Source organism: Equus quagga, chromosome 14 (assembly GCF_021613505.1).
Source record: "Equus quagga isolate Etosha38 chromosome 14, UCLA_HA_Equagga_1.0, whole genome shotgun sequence".
Taxonomy (NCBI): domain Eukaryota; kingdom Metazoa; phylum Chordata; class Mammalia; order Perissodactyla; family Equidae; genus Equus; species Equus quagga.
The window spans coordinates 41328879-41349975 of record NC_060280.1 but is presented as its reverse complement, the minus strand read 5'-3'; the positions used below and the strand labels follow the sequence as shown (position 1 = coordinate 41349975).

Below are 21097 nucleotides of genomic sequence, written 5' to 3'. Positions count from 1 at the left end.
AGCCACAGAATGCCCTTGGAAACTGAATAACAGAAAAGATCATATCTTGAATGTATACAGCCCTGTTCAATATACAAAACATTTGCATAGCTGATATCTTATGTTGGTTCCCATAAGGCAGTCGAGTACATATTATCCCCTCTTTTCAAATGTCGAAATTCTGGTACTGAGACATTAAACAACTTACTAATACTTCTTAATAGCAGAACTGGAATTTGAACCTGAATATTCTTTTCTCCAAAAATTGGTGCTCATTTTGCTATGCCTATGTATTTGGAGGGCATTTTACTTTGTAATCTCTCAATCCTCTTCCTTCTCTCCTACAGTTCATTTAACTTGGAGCTACCCACCTGGCCTCATTTATCTTTGTTCCGTCTCATATGGAAATTAGACATAATATTTATTGCGGAGATTATTCAACTTGTTTTACATTACATTTAAGGGGAGTATGTAGGCTTTTGTTTTAGGCTTTTTGTAATTGCGTAATTAATGAAAGCTCAATGCTAAAAATTTGGAAAGAAACAGAAAGCATTTTTAAAACAAAAAATATCATAATCAAGAGATCACCAATGATTAATATTTTGAGGTGCATACTCCCTAAAGTTTTCTTTTCATGGCATAGTTTTGCTTTCAGCATACTTTCTCTCACCTCCGTATGACAGTATAGTGTGGCCTGCCACACGTAAGATTCGATTTTGTGTACTCCAGATGAACAAATGAAAAAATATTACTCTAAGCAAAGTAGGATCAAGAAGGTATATCAGCTGCTTCAGCAAATCACAACATCACCAAGGAGAGTCAGAAAGATTTTTGAATATTTTTTGTAGGTAGATAACCTGCGTCCTCAAAGCCCTCTTTTTCTTTACCAGCAATAGACCATGAGAGCTTCCCAAATTAGTTGCACTTATGTTGTTAAATACCCATTCTATTTTTTTTCCAGATTTTGAAGATCATGATCACATGGATGCATCCAACTAAATGGTACCTGGGGACATGGTGGTCCTTTAGAAAGCACGTCTAAATTACTGGCTAATTCCTTGGTTTGCCACTCAACTTAAGACATTGTTTGAGCCTATCTATCAGAACTCTCCTAAATTTTCCCCACCATGCTATCTTTATTAGCTTGAACTCCTTTCCTAAAATGGTCCTTCTGTTGATCCTGTCAGTCCTGCTTTTGAAAGAAGATGTCCGTGGGAGTGCACAGTCCAGTGAGAGGAGGGTGGTGGCTCACATGCCAGGTGACATCATTATTGGAGCTCTCTTTTCTGTCCACCATCAGCCCACCGTGGACAAAGTTCATGAAAGGAAGTGTGGGGCAGTTCGTGAACAGTATGGCATTCAGAGAGTGGAGGCCATGCTGCACACCCTGGAGAGAATCAACTCAGACCCCACGCTTCTACCCAACATCACACTGGGCTGTGAGATAAGGGATTCCTGCTGGCATTCGGCCGTGGCCCTAGAGCAGAGCATTGAGTTCATAAGGGACTCCCTCATTTCTTCAGAAGAAGAAGAAGGTTTGGTGCGCTGTGTGGATGGCTCTTCCTCCTCCTTCCGCTCCAAGAAGCCCATAGTAGGGGTCATTGGGCCTGGCTCTAGTTCTGTGGCCATTCAGGTCCAGAACTTGCTCCAGCTTTTCAACATACCTCAGATTGCTTACTCGGCAACAAGCATGGACCTGAGTGACAAGACTCTGTTTAAGTACTTCATGAGGGTTGTGCCTTCAGATGCCCAACAGGCACGGGCCATGGTGGACATAGTGAAGCGATACAACTGGACCTATGTGTCAGCTGTGCACACAGAAGGTAAGTTTCCTTTACATCCATTAAGTATGTGATACTATGCACTCAAAAGATTGTCAGTTAAAACTTCAGGTTTTAGAAGGTTAAACTATTTCTAATTATTTGAGATCTTTTGAGTTGCTCAGTTATACTAGTAACATAAGAAGGCACTAGGTGGAAGATGTCTAGAGAGACAAAGATTTAAGCCAATATGGGTGCTTATGTGGCCATTGTTTGGCAAAATGGAAATTTTCTTTGGATTATGTACTACATTGTTTTTACTTCTGCTATAGTGATGCTAGAGATTTTCAAGTTTTCTAGATCTTCATTGAACACCTGACATTTTTAACATTTATTTAAGGTTGCTCCAACTACCTATTGTTTCTGATAGTTAAAGAGAAGTACACATAAATGCACACAGGGACTGAAGGCAGCCAGTCTGGCCTAGGTATGCTGTGATAGAAGATTATCAAATGGTTTTGTCTTACAGCTATTTTTCAATAGAGAGTATAGTTAAATCTGAAATGGAGATATGTATGAATTAATTTTACCCTTGTGTGAAACGTACTCAGGACATATACATTTTAATAATTCAAGACTGCTTTAAAATTTATTGCTTCTTTATGCTCAAAGCATAGTGAGGAAGGAAATCAGGACAGGTTTTATAACAATTAATGATAATATTAGCTCTTTTTTATGGTTTATGGCACTTTTAAAATGCTTTTGTATATATCATTTGTTAGTTCTCGACCAAGGCTATTTGGGATGGCTTCAGTTTGACGTACAGAGGTTAAGTGACCCAATTGGTGAGACTCACTCGTTATGCACACTCTTTCTAGGACAACATACCACATATACTAAGCACTATAGAATACCACAGAAGGTACAAAATATTTTTTATAGCTCGTTGAATCATTGTGAGGATTAGTTGAGATTTAAAAATTCTGCAATAATACTGTCACTGTGGTCCCAACAATCCAGTCCTGTAAAATGTGAAGTTGAGTTATTGGGAAATTAATGAAATGACTAGAGTAAGTCTACTTCAGAGGTTGGTGATGAATCACCAATTAGATATAGCAAACTTGTCATTATTACGTGGAATAATATGAATTTTACTGCATGGCCACTTTTATTAATATTCAGAGCAGTACAAATATAAAATGGGCTTCTATATTGGATTGAGATTTCTATGCCTCTGGAAATTTTCACGTATCAGTTTATAGTTTACTTGCAGAGATGTTGATATATAAAGATTTTGAGCAGTGGCTAGGTGGCTGGATTAGGAGACCTTTGAATTTTTTTCTAATGCTGAGATTTTTTTTATAAAACCACTATTTCATTTGATTCCCTTAGCAAGCCAGTGATACAGACAATCCAGATATTTTGTTTCCATTTTAAAATACAAAATCTTTAAGAGTTTAAATAATTCATCCAATGTATACCTAATAGCAATTTCAGAGCCAGGAGTAGGGCTCATAGCTACTGACTTCTAGCTTATTGTCCCATTATGATTAAACATAATCCATTAGAAACACACGCCAAGAATATAATTAAGCAACACATATTTCTTACACACAAATATATGCAAGGCCCTCTGATAGTCCTATGAAGGACAGCCCTGTGTTTTATACATCACTACCCTCAGTGGGTATGCAATGTGGCAAAGGAGATGAGGCATGCATTAATACTTATATAACCATTAATTCAAGATGACACAAAGTTACAAATATGTCTCTAAAGTAAATCGAGGGAGAACAAAATCAAGTCCTGCTCTCTGGTGAAGGAGGCCATGGTGGAAATCTTGGAGAAGGAAATGGAATTTCACAGTTGAGTTTTAACAGGAAGAATACTGACAATTTGTGGAAATTAAGAAGGTATGGATTTCCAGTAAAGGGCATGGGAAATATGAGAAGATGATAAAGTACAAAATAAGTTTGTAAAATGCCAAGGATAAAGTTATGTTTTGGTTTGCCTCAAATAAATCATGAATTTCATTAGGGACTTTCCTCTCTATTCAGAAGAGTAGGGCTTGGTCACTGTGTAGGAGATGCTCATCCAAGATTATGTTCTAGGAGAAACTCATTGTCATGACTACTGGCTATAACTAATTTAAACTGGTTTTTTTTTAACCTAAATGTACACCAATAGTGATCTAATAAAATAAATTATGATACAATGTTTTATTACATAGCTATTAAAATGAATGAGGCATTCTATAGGTCAGATAATAATTATCTCCAAGATCATTTTAAGTGAAAAAAGCAAGGTGCAGTTCTGTGTATGTGTGTAAAATGGGGTTTATATAAACCACTTGATTGATATAGAATTGCTCTCAGAGAAGAGCAAAACTGATAACAGTTGTGCCTTCTGGGGAGGATATCTAAGTAGATAGGGGATATGGTGGAAAGGAAGAGACTTACTTTTCATGTATAACTTTTACATGCAAACATTTTAAGTTGTGTATTACAAGCATAAACTACATATTGCAATGTAACAATTAAACAAAAAATTGTAGGGGCCAGTAAGTTCACGTGCTCCGCTTCGGTGGTCCAGGGTTTGCCAGTTCTGATCCTGGGCATGGATCTACACACCACTCACCAAACCATGCTGTGGCAGCATCCACATAGAAGATCTAGAAGGACTTACAACTAGGATGTATGACTATGTACGGGGGCTTTGGGAAAAAGAAAAAGAGGAAGACTGGCAACAGATATTAGCTGAGGGCCAATCTTCCTCACCGAAAACAACAACAACAACAACAGACATTCTGTTTGTGGGTAAAAAATAAGCCAGTTAAAATTCCATTGCCAAATTCAAGCAAATTTAATTATTTTGCCAAAAACCAGCCAGTAAATTTTCTTGCCAACTAACACTGGTAAAATATTTGGATAATACCACCAGGATTCAGGAGAGGACAAAGTTTGAATATAAAGATTCAAAGATTGGGAGAAATATTCTTTGGCTTATCATTTTATGTGGTTTCGTCAAGAAGCATTTATACTGCTTTGATCCCAAGCAATTATGTGGATAACGAAGTTATATGGTGTTACATCTTACAATTTATCAGTATAAGAGTGGTGTGGTAGGAAGTTTCAAGAGGTCAAACTCACCTCCAGGATGAGAAAAGTGCTGGAGTGTAATGAGATACAGCTCTGTTTGGTACTGTGGAAGCTCCCCAGGATGATGCCTAGTTTTCTGTTGCCTGGCCCTTCAGAAAGCCCTTGTGGGATTTTCCAGAAAAATGACAATGCCAGTTCTTACTTCAGCCTCTTTCTCTGGCTAGGTTGGGGTGATTTTCTCTAGCCTTCCATCACTCAGCCCCAGTATCCAAACTTGTTCTCATGTCCTTATAATTATCCTCCTTTGCTCAGTTGATATTCCTCTTTTTTGAAGGGTATGGAAATTTCCAAATGCTCTCACATGAGATGTTGATGTCCATGAAAAAATGTTGTCCTATTTTCCATAAAAGCTTTATCCTCCCCAAATTGCCCATTTATTTTATATTTAAACATGACAGGACTACGTCACTCAGTCCTCTTGGCAGCTGTCATGAGATCTTTCTTTGAGAAAGTGTATGCTGTTACACAATTTCAGAGGAAAGCACAAGCAGACTTGGGTTTCAGCTTCAGTGTTAATCTCTTATACTTGCTATTTCCTTGATTTATGGTTTCATAGATTACAGGACTGTGTATTTACTGTGGCTTGTTGTATTATGCAGAAATTGTGCCTAGGCCTTCTAAGCAAAGAGATTAATAGTATAAAAACGAAATAAGAAAAAAAGAAAGGATTTTTGTTTAATGGCAGACCACAGCAGTTCTTCAACTATATGTAGGAAAGAAACATGTAATGACTCAGAAGAAACAATTTCACTCCTTTTAAAGCAATCATTCCAGTTGGCACTCTCTCTGCTCTAAGAAAATTTAAGGGGTCCTTTGCCTCAGTATTTTTTTTTTAAAGATTTTATTTTTTTCCTTTTTCTCCCCAAACCCCCCCCGGTACACAGTTGTATATTCTTCATTGTGGGTCCTTCTAGTTGTGGCATGTGGGATGCTGCCTTAGCGTGGTTTGATGAGCAGTGCCATGTCCACGCCCAGGATTTGAACCGACGAAACACTGGGCCACCTGCAGCGGAGCACACGAACTTCACCACTCAGCCAAGGGGCCAGCCCCTGCCTCAGTATTTTTGCGCGTTGGTATGTGTGCCCATTATGGCACAGGATCACTGGTGCTTGACTGTTTAGAGGAGTGGCAGATCTATTGCTTTGATGATTTCCTTTGCTTTGCAACTTGTTAGTTCCCTTCCACTCTCATGCAGCACTAGTCTCGTGACTGCTTTGGTCAATACACTTTGGTGGAAGTGAGGACTTAGTCTGTCTGTCTCAGAACCCTGTCATCACTGTGTGATGAGAGCACTCAGGTTTTCCAGATGAGGCCATCTTAGAGCACTTGACCTCAACTATGTGAGAGCACCCAGTGAAGATCAACAGAATTGCCTTTCTGACTGACAGTTCATTGCAATCACATGTAGAGCTCAGCTGAAACCTTAAACATTACCCAGCTAACCATAAATTTATGAGCAATAATAAGTACCTTCAAGACAGTGTCCAACATAAGCATACTCATCCCAATGACTTTAAACTCTAACCCTCCCTTCCAAATTGGACACTACTACAATGTTTAAACTTCAAGATCAAAACAAAATAAATTTATTAACCTTAATTAATATTCTTGAGATTTAAATGTGAAACAAAACATAATGTATTATTCATAAATATGAAATAAGTGCTGTGGGCAAGAAGGAAAATTTGAACAGCTTCAGCCATACTCCTGTAGCTACAGATTTGATAATTTCCTTAAAGCCTGAATGCTTTAATTCATCAGACACTTGCATATATTCCATTATTACTTGCTTCCCCTTGACCTAGCTCAATTTCCTTGAGAAAAGTCATTCAGATTATATTTTATACACAAAACCATGTATATTGCACTTTATTACTGACTTATAAGATTTTCATATTTCACCATTTTTGCTGACTTTAGCTGAAACTCCAGTGTATGCCCCCAGGGCCAATCAGAGGGCCTAGCACATGATAGGTGCTCAAAGACTATTTGCTGAATGGATGAATTTGTGTTAGAATACCGCCTAGCTCACTATTTGTGAATATATAGTATGTGGATAATAGCTGGAACTTGTAATTTTTCGCAGTTTTGCTTCTTGATGAAAATGAGGTGCCAAAATACCTCCCTTGATTAATTGTAAAATGCTATTCACACTCCACTCCCTTTTTTGTTTGCACTGGTTCTTGAATTTATTGTTTCCATCTAATGATATAGGAATGCTAATTTGTTCTAGCCAAAAAACATGTCAGTGATGCTCTGGGAGAAAAATGCACCAATAAATTGTACCGGTAATGTGACATCATTGAAAACATTGTCTTCAGGCTAACCTACATATTGCAGTGTTGCACTGCTTTCAGGTTATGTTATGGTTTTCCATCAGTTATTTAAAAATGTGGTAACAATCAAGCTTTGGTTGAAAGAACTTCGATGTGATTCATAGTCTATGTCCTTAGTTTAACTTCTAAAAAGTAGGAGCACACTTTTCCCAAACACCTTTTCTACTAGTTGTGATTGTATTGAGATAACAATTCAGTTTGGAAACATGAGAAATGTCACTATCAGCCTTACTGAGTACTTTTTAAAGGGATTTCATTTTGTTTCTCCAGGGGTTGAAGAGTGTTGAGAGTTGAGACAAAATTTGAGATGATCATAATAGTAATTCAGACACACAAACTTTGTAGAATGTTAACAACAGAAGGGTCTTAGATGAGCATCTAATCTAATTCCTTTATCTCACGGTTGAGGAAACAGAGATAGTAAGGGCAAGTAATTTGGCCTTACTTGTACATAATTGGTTACAGATTTGGGTCTTGGAACTCAAGATTCCTGTCCAGAATTTTGCTTCCACTTCATTGTTGGGGATAATTACTGAAGTTCTTTTTTGCCATTGTATTATTTCTCCATTTCATTGCTTTCTTCCTTTCCCCTTCAATTCAATGATGCCAATCTGCTGAAAGTTTTAATGCCTATCTGAAATAGTATCAAGGACCACAAATGAATTCATTCGTATAAAAATTAGCTTTGGGAAATAGCATGACCCCTCTGCTCTTGACTTGTAAATTAGTTGAAGTGCTTCTTTGCCTGGACTATATTGAAAGTGTGCAGAGACTTTGAAAGATTTCCTTCTGCTTCACAAAAATTGTGAAAACATTAGACCCTCAGAAATCCTTGTGATTATGAATTGATTGGATAACTACATTGGTTACCATTGACGTAACAATACATGAAAACCAGAAGAGGCAGGGACTGTTGGGTGGATTCTTCACTAAATTAGATTAGATTATGGATCCATAATCTGGGAAAATGCAGTGGCAACTTTAATAGTAAAGAAGCAATTCTTCATATTCATATATCACTGTCAGGACCTTCATTTTTAGTAGTGAAAGAAATAAACTAGCTCTGGGAAGTGTGTTGAGAGGGGAGCTCTCTCTCATCTTCCCTTCCAGAGCGAATAGCCTATTTCTCTCAGCCAATAGACTCTAAGGAGCTATTATTGCCTCTTTCAGCAAAAAAAAAAAAAAATAGGATCCATTGACATATGTAGCTGTGGCCTGTGAAAGGTCTTCCCTATTTTCAGGCTTCTTTGTTTTTTTCTACAAGTTCTGGTTTGGCTTCTGACTCACCTGTAAAAGACTCATGACTGAGAGAACATCCCTGTTTTCATAGTCTCAGGCACTATTACTGTCCATTCACTGCTGAAAATACCAGAATTTTCCCTCAAACACTCCATACCCAGGATGACTAAGTTAGAAGAAACTTTGTTCTCAGAGGATGTCACTGTACTTCTACCCCAACACACACAAATAAATACCTGGGATAATGTACAAATGTGGACACTCCAGTTCCACAGATGCTTTCTTTAACATAAAGATAATCTTGGGGGGGTGTATGCCTAAATTAGTATTTATCTGTTTTATGGATGGGAGCTACACAAATTGTGTGTTTTCTCTTGATCTCCCTTATTCCAGATCTCACAGAGATAACATGATTGTCTGAGCACTAGATTGGAATATTCAGAATGTTCATTCATTCTATTTATTAAAGAGCTGATCTTGTGAATCAGTTCCTCAGTCATTAGAACCTTATTAGCTTCTAGGTTTGTAAAGTTTAGCCATGAGTAACAGAGGTTGCTGCTGAGTGAGGACAACGGTGGAATGGCAGGGCATGATGTGAGGTGTTTTTGTTCCAATGCAAAACAATTTCTGCACAGCAAACCCTACCCAACACACATGAAGCAAGCACCTAAGAAAGAACAGGGATAGAGAGCCACAAAAGTCTAAAAAGAGGATCTATTTCCTTCCTTTATTTTCTCTCTCCCTGTCTCTGTTTCTGTCTCTCTTTCTTATTTACCATATTTTCATCATCTCTTCTTTAGTTATTGGATTTTTTATATTTTCTAGGCTGTTCAGTAAGTCTGGTGATGAATAATAACCTTCTCATTATCCTATTAATTTGAAAGTGAATATATGAAAGATGAAGATTACACTCATGATATCTTGGAGAAGGAAAAAGCAAAATTAAAAGGACTAGTTTTACTAGAAGAAATATCACTGACATCGGAGCTAGGAATTTTTGCTATGTGACTCTGAGAAAGCCATTTCAACTCCTTCCTTCATTTGTGATATGAGAGGGGCTAGAAAAGATGGTCCTGGAGAGCGCTTCCAAGACTAACCTTCTGTTACCTGCTCTCTCATGATTCCACAGACCACACCTGGGCTGGATTAAATGTTTGGCATCATACTTAAAATAAGTGCAACCAAGTATGACCTGCTTAAAGCAGAGTGGCCAAAATGGTTATGAGCTTGAAACTATGCCTTCAGAGAATAAATTTAGCAGAGAGAAGACAAGACATGGCAGGGACTTGACTGCTACCTTTAGGTATTTGGAAAATTCAGGTGGAGAGGAGCTGTACTCACTCTAGATGGCCAGGAGCATTACAAAGAGAGCTAATTACTGAAATACTAGAGTAATAAATTATGGTTCAATTTTAAAAGGGATATTTTTATTCATTAACAGAACCATTCACTGAAGGAATTGCCTCTATTGGGAGGTAGTGAGTTAGTTCTCTCTAATTCCTGGAATGGATAATAGAGGGGCTGTGGAAAAATGAACTTAAACCTCAGTTGGAAGAAAGAGAAAGAGGGACTATTTGTCCTTCTTGATAACTCCCGATGTTGATGATCAAATGTCATTTAATTGAGATTTTATTATTCTGTGAGTTAAAACGTGGTCATATATAGTATAATATTCCATTAATTTGTTAGTTGATTCATTTATTCCATAAATGAATTCTATAACTGAATGATAAAGTAATCATTTTATAGGTTAGAGAAAAGGTATGGAAAGAGAAAGAATTTCCCCCATAATACTGCAACTAGATAGTGGCAGAGCAAGAATTTGGTCCCAAGGCCAACTCTTTTTAAATGAGTCCAAACCTCTTCCCTGTATGTTGGGATAGCTTCTTTTCTCTGTGTATACACTATTAAAAACCTGAGAATGAAGCACTTGCCAGCACATGACTTTTCTCAGATGTATATCAAGCCATGGTCTCATGTTACCATAAAGTTTACCATCATAGAAAGAATATGGTTCTGTGTAAGCAGAAACTCGTAAAGTGACACCTGTATGGCAAGTTGTAGTAAGCAATTAGATTGAAAGAAAGAAGTCTTTATTATGTATAACTTGGAAAATTATGGAGAGTTTATTTTTTATAAGAAAACAATCTCTGCTTACCTGTCCTTACCAAATAATAAAAGTGTGATCTGTGATCCCAGAAGCAGGATATTATATGACTAAGGTGAACAGGGATGGGCAGCTCTGTTGGAAGTTAAAAAAAGAAAAAGAAAAAGTGGAATGCACATCCACTGATTCTTTTTCCCTCCCGAGGAAACAAGAAAACACATTTGTTTCTCCACTGAGAAAATCTTTTGAGCATATTTTGTGTATCTTTTTATCTAGTTTTGAAAGAGCACCTTTCTTTGTTCCCATGAAAGGAATTAATTACAGTAAAAAGAAACTAAATTAAGGAGGAGGCCTGTGGCAACAAGTTGACCCCACAGAAGACCTTTTTGTGAGTCCGATGCTAAGTACAGACTGTACCTGGTTGTTTCTATTTACATCTCCATTGCAGACTCCACAATCCATCCTTCAGATGCCAATTATGGAAGGAAGCAGTATGGGTATGCATTTTTTCAGAGCAGGAGGACATATTGTTAAATGATGTAGCCTTATGTATGAAAGATTTCTTTGGATCATCAGGACTAGGAGTTATGAAATCTCCTTCTGGCACATTTGCAAATACTCCAGAAAGACTTCTCAATTTAGCCAAATGTTGGACCGAGGAGACTTTTTGGCAAGAGGTATGATAGTCAGATGTGTTCATTTTAGGGGACATTGAAACAAGAGATCATGTCCCAGTGGTGTGTTTTATACATCAATTTCCACATATACACAAAGTCTTTCAAAAGAAAGAGACCGTCTAGTCAGTGTTTTCTCAAAAAGTACATCACAGCTCATGAGTTATTTGTAAAACCAATTTAGTGGGTTGATCCAGAAGGTAATATAGAGTAAAATAAAACAGGATAGAGTAGAAAATAAATGCCAGAGTTTATTACATGATAGTAAGAATATATATTTTGTCAATTTTAATTTTTGTTGCATACCGCCATATGTGTACTGTGGGTTACCATTTAAAATGTATTTCTTACTAGATATTACAGCTAAAAGCTTAAAAGCAACTTACTCCACTTTTCTCTTTAACATTGTTAATAAATTCACATACACAGGTTTATTCTTCTGTGACAATGTTATTTGGTTTGTCTCTCTTGGATGGGTGGGTTTTAAGTTTTATTATTGAAAATGAGCAACAATTCCAAGGCACCCATGGAAGGAAATGGTAGAAACTTTGAACAAAATATAAATAATTAATATGTTGTTGATAAATGGCATAAGCATCAATGGGACAATGGCAAAGACACTAAACTAGGATGTTAGAGGCAAGTTCCGAGTCCTGGTTCTTATCAGAAATCAAGACAAGCCTGAGAACATTTTATTTTTTGAATATCCCAATACAGTGTGTTAAAAAATAAATGCCAAAAGATATTAATTACGATTTTGGTATTAAAAGTTTACATAGAACAGGGGCCGGCCCCCTGGCCTAGTGGTTAACTTCAGCATGCTCTGTTTCAGCAGCCCAGGTTCAGTTCCTGGGCATGGACCTACACCATAGATCATCAGCCTTGCCATGGCAGCGTCCCACATACAAAATAGAGGAAGATTAGCACAGATGTTAGCTCAGGGCTAATCTTCCTCAAGCCAAAAGAGGAAGACTGGCAAAAAAGTTTACATACAACAAATTAAAATGTCTGACTTCCCCTCAACACAACACACACAGAACAAATAAAGTATAATGTAGTGTGCTATAAGGCACAAGTTTTATTTCAGTTTTCTCTGAGTTTCCCAATAATTGTATGTACAATCTCATTTGATATATAGTCAAGTCTAAATCTGAAGTCTTCTGAGAATGTGAAGATCAGGCCAAATACCATTAATAAAATAAAGTGAGGTAAGATAGGAGACAGCACTTTTAGAAGTAAAAGTGGTTCTACGAAATGGATGAGCTGCAGGGGAGGCATGACCTTAAATTCACAAAGTTTGTTGCAAAGACATCTCACGAATTGAAATTTCCTGACCTTTTGGAATCAATGTATTTAAGTAGTAGCGTGAAACGCAGGCAGGCTTGAGTGAAAATCCTGATTAATATTCTTGCTACTGGAGGGACTTTGGACAAGTCGCTTAGTTTAGTTTCCTCATTATCAAACTAAAAAAATAATACCTGTCCCATAAGAGTGTTGTGAAAAGTGGATAACTATAAATCACTTAGTGTCAAGTTTGGCCCAAGCACGCAATAAGTATCTTCTAAATTAACCGCCCAGAATTTGCCTTGTCTTATCTTGAATATGAAGAAAACTCCCATAAATAATGTTTCAATTTGGCTTTGCTTCATTAAAATTGATTATTGAATGAGGTGGAGAATTAGTGAGGAAAGCGACCTGTAAATGAAGTGAGTTTTAGATTCTTACCAATTCTCCTTTTGGAAGTTAGGTTTGCAATCGTATAATACAACATAGGGTGCTTAGTGCTTTGGCACCATTATAACCGGACCTCACAACCTCTTCTCCAATTGCTGAGAGGCATCATGGTGTAGAAAAATGAGCAAAATCCCAGAGCTAGACTGTTAACATGATTATCTTCACTGTGTGTGTGTGTGTGTGTGTGTGTGTGTGTGTGTATGTAAACAGGAGATTGAAGATAGAAAGTTAATGCTGTACTTTAAGCACTTCTGAATTATTTGTACTTTTATAACAAGTATGAACATCTTTTGTAATAAAAAAAATGAGCACAATGGATACATATCTTCTTTGTAAATTTCAAATCGCACCTGCTCCTGCACCTTGGCTGGTCAGTAACTGCAACTTTGTTAATAAAAGCTAAACTGGAGCACATTGAGGGTTCCCATGGGCCTGAGTATAAAACCAAAGCAAGTAATGTGGACCTTTGGGAAAAAACAGATTATATTTAATAGCTATGTTAGTTTGAAGATGAAACTGATGCTCTCCTGCAGATTGTTATAGCTCAAATAATAACAATGACAAGAATCACTATTATTTATCAAGTATTTACTGTGTTATCAGAAATCATCAAAGTTTTTTATAATCTATGAAGTGATATCAAAATAAAAATTTTGGTGCTATTATTAGCATATTATTATCATTAATATAATTTGAAAGGCAGTTCTACATGTAGCTACAATGAAAAGGAGATGAGTATAAATAGAGTAAAAAGGATATGTCTGTGTTCCTTTTCTCAAGGACTCTAAAAACAGAACTATACATATGTTTGACAATTTCTTCACAAACTTTCTTCATGTTTCTTCTGTTATATAGCTTCTTTTCAGAAGTCATATGTCTGCTTTTCACCAGATTTGGGTTAGGATTTCAAGCCTTGACTCTCCCTAATGAAAGTAGGAAACTATTTATTCCTTAGGAAAAATGTGTTATTGCATTGCCATACGATGGATTTTTATCCTTAGAGAAGCTGTAGAAATACAAAAGTTAAGTAATACATATTGACGTGTCGTGTAAAAAAATAAATTACGAATGAAGCCGGTAATTAATATGTTTTATTTAAGTAAACTGAGAAAAGAGAAAAACTATATCAAGACTGAAAAAAATTAAACAAACTATCTGGCTATGATATTTGTAATCAAACTTACTTTGATAGCTTTCAACTCCCAAATTAGTATACTAATCCCTCATTCATAGTCAGTTCTCATTTTATGTTTAGAGGAAATAAAAAAATATATATAACTATTAATGTTTATTCCATGTTAAAATGTTAAAATGTTAAAACTCTAGGGTTTATTAAAAAATATATGCTGAAGAATCAAGCTGGCACTATTAATTATATACATTTGTATTTGTATACATTTGTTAACAGTAAATGCTCACATAAATAATAAAATGCAAAAAAATCCAAATTATTTGGGAGTTTTGTGGTACTTTCTTTTGCCAAGTTGTATGAAGTTGTAAAATAATTAAAAGTTGATAGCAACATTTTGTATGATTTGAGAGAAATTTTTGCACAAAATATATTGTAAATTTTGACAAAGTGCAACATATTTTCAATGCAAGTATATAGTATATAAAAGCATACCTAATACAGCTTGAGGTGTATGTGATGCTACAACAAATGAATTTATTCGTTAATTTAAAAATATTTACTGGGAATATATTATGTGCTAGACTCTGTGTATACACTATGAAAAACCTGAGATTGAAGCATTTGCCAGCACATGACTTTTCTCAGATGTGTACCAAGCTGTGGTCTCATGTTACCATAAAGTTTACCGTCATAGATACTATATGGTTCTGTGTAAGCAGAATCTCATAAAGTGACACTTGTATGGCAACGGATGATTGTATTAAGCCACTAGATTGAAAGAAAGAAGTCTTTATTAAGTATAATTTGGAAAATTATGGAGAGTTTATTTTTTATAGGAAAACAATCTCCACTCACCAGTCCTTACCAAATAATAAAAGTGTGATCTGTGATCCCAGAAGCAGGATATTATATGACTAAGGTGAATAGGGATGGATAGCTCTGTTGGAAGTTAACAAAGGAAAGAAAAGAAAAAAGTCAGTGTAGTCATTTTGTTTAACACAATGTGATTCTGTATTTACCTACTGCGGAACCTTCTGGGATTGAAGGGAGCCATGTAGAGCATTGGTGACCTAGTTATTTCCTGTTGGTTTATACTATTCAATGCCCCCTGTCTACTATGAAGTCAATAAGAATTGTTCCATTCAAAATAGGAAGTCTGAGTTAGGTGCCATCAATGGTATTTTTTTAATAAAAAGGTAATATTTTAATCTCCTTCACTAATGGATGTAACAAACAACCTCAAATAGTAAACAAAAAAATGCATGATCACTAGGAATTAAGACATTCTCTAGCTTGTTTCACAAAATTGAGATCATTTCTTTTTATGAATTTTAGAACTCTGAGAATTATCCCATTATTTATGTGGAACTCCAGGAAAACTTAAATAAACACTTTTTATCCCTTTTAATCATACTATGTTTTTCTTGGTACAAATTTAACATTCTTTGAGTGAAATTATTCATAATCTCAAACCTATGTCTGATTTTGATGTTTCTTGGTATCTGCCTCTTTTTTGAAATTCTCAACCTTCTGCTTCTTGCCTGACTCTTTTCTAAGTCTTAAACTCTCCGGTATGTTTTGAGTTCTTTTGGGTAAGCAGTAGGATTGATGATTGCACTGAATTGGTTTTACTTATTTGAAAAGCACCTTCCTTGAAGGAAGCTGTGCTATTTTGTGGCCGTAGAGAATAGTAATTGGGGTTTGTTTGGCAGGAAATTTCTCTCCTAGCCTCAAAGTCTATTACATGCCTTTGCTTTACCTTCACTCTGTTGGTAGATGGCAAATTATTGCATATGATTAGAAGATTCAAAGAGGTTGAGGAGAAACCATCCATAGGAAGAAAGAATAGCATTTAGAAACATGAAGAAGAAAAATAAGCTGTCAAATTTTTAGTATATAGTTTACTACAGTGGCCATCACGGGACTTTCAGAAACTGCATGCAATTTCTAATCAAAGGCAACTGAAAAAAGTCTTAATCATTCCTGAAAAAGAGCAGAAACTCATGCTGAAGCGATTGAACTTGAATATGGAAGGCTTTATTTCTGATCCAGTTAGAGATTTTGGTTTGGAGGTCAGTGGTAAGAGCGCCAACCTTGGAATTACTCCGAAGGCCCTATTTGATTTCCCACTTTGGGATGACCTTGGGCAATTCACTTAACCTTTTTGAATACACAGATCCTTCATTTGCAAGATGGCAGATGGCTGTATCTTCACTCTCTGTACTAATATTTTGTTATGATGGTCAATTGAATAATCAGTTAATGCACTTTGTAAATCTAAAGCTGCATAATATATTAATTCATTAAATATTAAATGAACACTCACTGTGTGCCAAGATCTGTATGTTTGGACCAAGCTTTTATAAAATACTGAGTACAGTACTCTGAAAATTAGATGCTAATCAAAAGCTTTTCATTACTGATGTCTCCACCACAATAAAAACAGTGAAATTTTCATTGCCAGATGGGCAATGGAAAAGTTGGGGGAAAAGTTGAACTCCTTTTCCACATCACGTCCATGTCCCATCAATAATGAACAAGTATTGATAAAGTGTCAGATCTGGAAACAATCTGACAGTTCCAGCAGTGGGAGCACTGAGTAGTCATTAAGAAGGAACTCTGACATTGAATTCATATAGACCTGGATTCAAATCCCAGCCCCATCACGATTTGCTGTGGACATGAGGCAAGTTTTCTAAGCCTCAATTACATCATTTGAGAAAAGGCATCATTATCAATATTTTTGGCTCTTAGGGTAATTGTGATCATTGATACGTATAGTGTCTATACAATACCTAACACACAATGAGAGTTCAAGAAATCTTAGCTGCTGTTATTTTGTGTTCTTTTTTCGACGTTGTCATTCTAGAAAAGAGAAACTCAGGCCTAGGAATTTAAGCAACTTGTTGAAGGTCACAGAGCTCCTGGTGTCAGGACACTGATTGGAAAGAAAGCTTTATGTTCAGAGAATTTTTATTTTAAGGACACTCAGTTTTACAAACAATTCTATTTTTATTTTAATTGAAATACTATTTATTTACTGTTTTTATCATTGAGTTTAAGGGCTTGGACTCTTTGTTTAGATAGACCAGAATTTGGACAAGTTATTTAACGGCTCAAAATCTCAGCTTCTTCTGTTGTAAGAAGATTGATGATACTAGTGGTGATGATGATGATGAGATGATGATAAAGAATAGTTACAGGGCATTCACCAGCTGTTCAGACACTTTTCTGAATATTTTTACGTGTATTAATTCATTTAATGCATAAATATTATGAGGTTGTACTATTATTATTTCAGTTTTATGGATAAGGAAACCATCATAGAAAAGAGGATACTGGTAGATCCACATCAAATATTTGTTGTATAAATTAAATGAGTCTTTAAAAATATATAAAACATTTATAATGTGCAATTCACAGTAGGAAGTCAATAAATATCATCTGTTAATACTAATTTGGTTATTATAATTATCTTTTTTTTTTGGCCTAGTCGGTTCAAATGTAACTTCTTAGGCTACATTTGCATTTTGAATTATTTTCCTTCTGTCATTCTGGTGAAAACAACTTAAATGCTATTTATTAAGTGAAAATCAGGAGGGCACAAATGATATATTTAAAAACATACATGGATATTATTTCCAAATACAAAAGTAATACATAGGTGTTTAGCATTTGGAAAATAAAAAAGTGAAAAAAGAACTTTAAAAGTCATTAATATTCCAACAGAAGTAAAACAACATGTTGATATCTTTTAGTTTTACCTTTCTTAAGCACAATTTAAAAAACTAATTATAACTAGTTTTAAAACTAGTTATACGTAATTTTGTATTTTCTTTGTTTTTTTTTCTTTTGAGGAAGATTAGCCCTGAGCTAACTGCTGCCAATCCTCCTCTTTTTTTGCTGAGGAAGCCTAGCCCTGAGCTCACATCCATGCCCATCTTCCTCTACTTTCTGTGTGGGACGCCTGCCACAGCATGGCTTGCCACGTGGTGCCACATCCGCACCTGGGATCCGAACAGGGGAACACCGGGCCGCCAAAGCAGAACGTGCGCACTTAACCGCTGTGCCACGGGGCTGGCCCCTGTTCACGTTTTTTAACTTAGCATTGCAAAGAGAACATTTTCGCATATTTTTCATAGCCTTTATGAATGTGACTATCTGTAGCTATATAATATTTTACCTTTTTTCCTACAACTTTAAAGATTTTAGGGCCCTTGACTGTTTCTATTTTTCACAATTCTAAAAAAGCATATAAATGAACATATTCTGTGTCGTGTTTACCTGTGTATTTTAAAAAGTTTTCTTAGCTAAGGTAACAACAACAACAACAAAATAAGCAAGCAAGAAGATTAAATTCCTGTACAACTTGAAAGGGTATGAACAATTTTAATTACTCAATATTTATAACAGCAAGATTGTAAATTTTTAAAATAAATAATTGCTGGTATAAAAAGTCCAGGTAGTATAAATATATTTGTGGAATTACTTGCTTGCTTAGAAACAAAACATTGCATCTCTCCCTCCCCATGGATAACTCTATCCAAGTTGCTTTCAAAATAAAGTTTTAGCACTGTAAAATAGAATCTTGAAGTTTCAAATATATAGAATGTCCACGCATCAAGTGTGTAGTTGTTATTAAAGCTTTGTTAGACCTCATCTCCAGGGGAAATCATCTTTTAATCTTCCTGCATAAGTTCTACTCCTAAGCATACACATAAATTTTATTGCCACTCTTGTGATATTCTCTTTTTAAACAGCTTTATTGAGGTATAATTGATATAAAAAGCCTGCACATATCTAATGCTTGGACATATGCATACACCTGTGAAACCATCTTTTAAATACATCATGACCTTGGATGACCTTTTCCTCCTAGCTGCGTTTTATCCATCTTTGAAGCTATGTTTAGTCCTACTTCCTCCATGAACTACTTAATCAGGCACACATGGATCATTCTTCTCTCTTTTCTCCCTTAAACCTTACAGTATTTGTGCACATTATTAGAATACTTTACTTGCAATTTTGTGGCTATTTCCTATATGTCCTATGGTCTTAACGAAATATAGTAGGACATAAGAATACAGAATTTGGAGTCAGATAATCTAAACCTAAGACTCGATTTTATACTAATTTGGAAACGTGGCATAACCCATTTTAAAGACTTGGTTTATATATTTTAAAACAGTTGTTCTTTAAATATAAGAATACTGGTGGTGGTGGTGCTGTTTTCTCATTGCTATAGCAATACTGAATACTTACTATGTTCCAGGAACTGTGGTCTTATTTTATTTAATCCTTACAATAATTCTATGAGTTAGGTACAATTGTTATTACCATTTAACATATGAGGAAATGGAGGTAAAATAATAGAAAAGAATAAAGTAATAATAAACAAATGAAGTAAAAGAAATTAAATGATGAAGTAAAAGAACGTATTTGTCAAAATGCTCCCTGAAAAAGTCAACTGCATGGTCTTGTGATTGTTTCTGCCTTGTCTTTTCTCCTTTTGCTTGAGAAAACTTCCTCGATATCGATGCATGTTGAGACTTCGATATTACCACAAAGCTTTATAACCACTGCTAGGGCCACAGGGACACAACAAATTGTACACAAAAATTTAGCTGGGCACTCTTATGAAGGCCAGTCTTTCTGAAGACACTTGTATTGAAAAAGAATTGCCTCGTATAATTAAGAATAAAGCCAAATATCCAAATTTCGCCATTCAGAAAATATGTCAGGTCAACTGATTGAAAACAGTAAGAAGTCCCCTACTTGTACCCATCACAGTGGTATTATTTGTATGATTTGGAAAAATGGTGAATTCTGGTTGTTGGATTTTGTGGTAAATGTCATGCTCTCTGTGTCATTGGTGTCTGTTTGTTTTTAAAGTTGGCAATATCTGTCTTTTAAGAAAGAAAAAAAACAAAAGTAAATGAGAGTAACAAGCTATAAAGAATGACTTCATGGGAGTAAACATTGTCATGCAACATAATATATACGGGTTCTGTTGTTTCTTTTGTTGCCTTCCTATCTCCCTATTTCCACTCTCCCCCCACCCCACCCCTGCCCCAAAAGCAAGCATTCACTGATGTCTGCTACCCACATAACCAACTGACTGTGATTCTTCAGTAAAGAAATCTTGTAGAGGGGCCAGCCTGGTGGCATAGTGGTTAAGTTCAGCATGCTCTGCTTCAGCGGCCTGGGGTTCACAGGTTCAGATCCAGGGCACAGACCTACACCACTCATCAAGCCATGCTGTGGCAGTGACCCACATACTAAATAGAGGAGGATTACTACAGATATTAGCTCAGGGCCAGTCTTCCTCACCAAAAATAAATAAATAAATAAATTGTGTATGAAAAATTCAGTAGGAAATATTGACCAAGTGTTGTAGGGGCTCCTTACACAAGGCATTTAAAAAACAAGAAAACGTTTCTACATGCACCATCCTCACCAATCACCACCACAGTGACTTCTGTAAAATCTGGTTAGGGGTGCATCTGCAATAATCAAGTACACATTATTCTGGTGTTGAGAAAGCTCAAAGGACTAAATAGTTGAATTTTAACGGGTACAATTTTAATGTCACAGTGTTTGTTAGACTAGAAAAATCTTCTATAAATTGATTGAAACATTTACTTTAAATATGTATTCCCAAGGTAAAAATAGTTACCTTTCAAAATGAATGTGACCTGCTATCAAATTATATCAGAATCTTAGGAACAAAGCACCAATTATTAAAGGAACTTTTAATTTTTCTATCAACCTTCCCATCATCTATGGTTGGGTTAACATATCTGATTTTCTTATATGTCACTAATTCTTTCCACATTCGGCTTGCTTCTTGTTGTATTGAATTATTCCTCAAAAAATATTATATTGGCAGAATAATCAAAGAAATATTTTTAATAGTTTTCTACGAAATAATTTTTAACTTTCCTTCCCTCAATAACTTTTTAAGTTTTTTGTGTTAT

At 35.7% G+C, this 21097-nt stretch overlaps 1 protein-coding gene across 1 annotated transcript in view; it reads left to right on the top strand.

Annotated features, from left to right (window-relative positions):
* The first annotated feature begins 1141 nt into the window (after positions 1-1141).
* Positions 1142-21097, top strand: part of GRM5 (glutamate metabotropic receptor 5) — a 456665-nt gene continuing 436709 nt past the window's right edge. The window contains exon 1 of the mRNA XM_046684592.1: positions 1142-1802. Within this exon, the coding sequence (XP_046540548.1) occupies positions 1142-1802 (661 nt within the window). The remainder of the gene's footprint in view (positions 1803-21097) is intronic.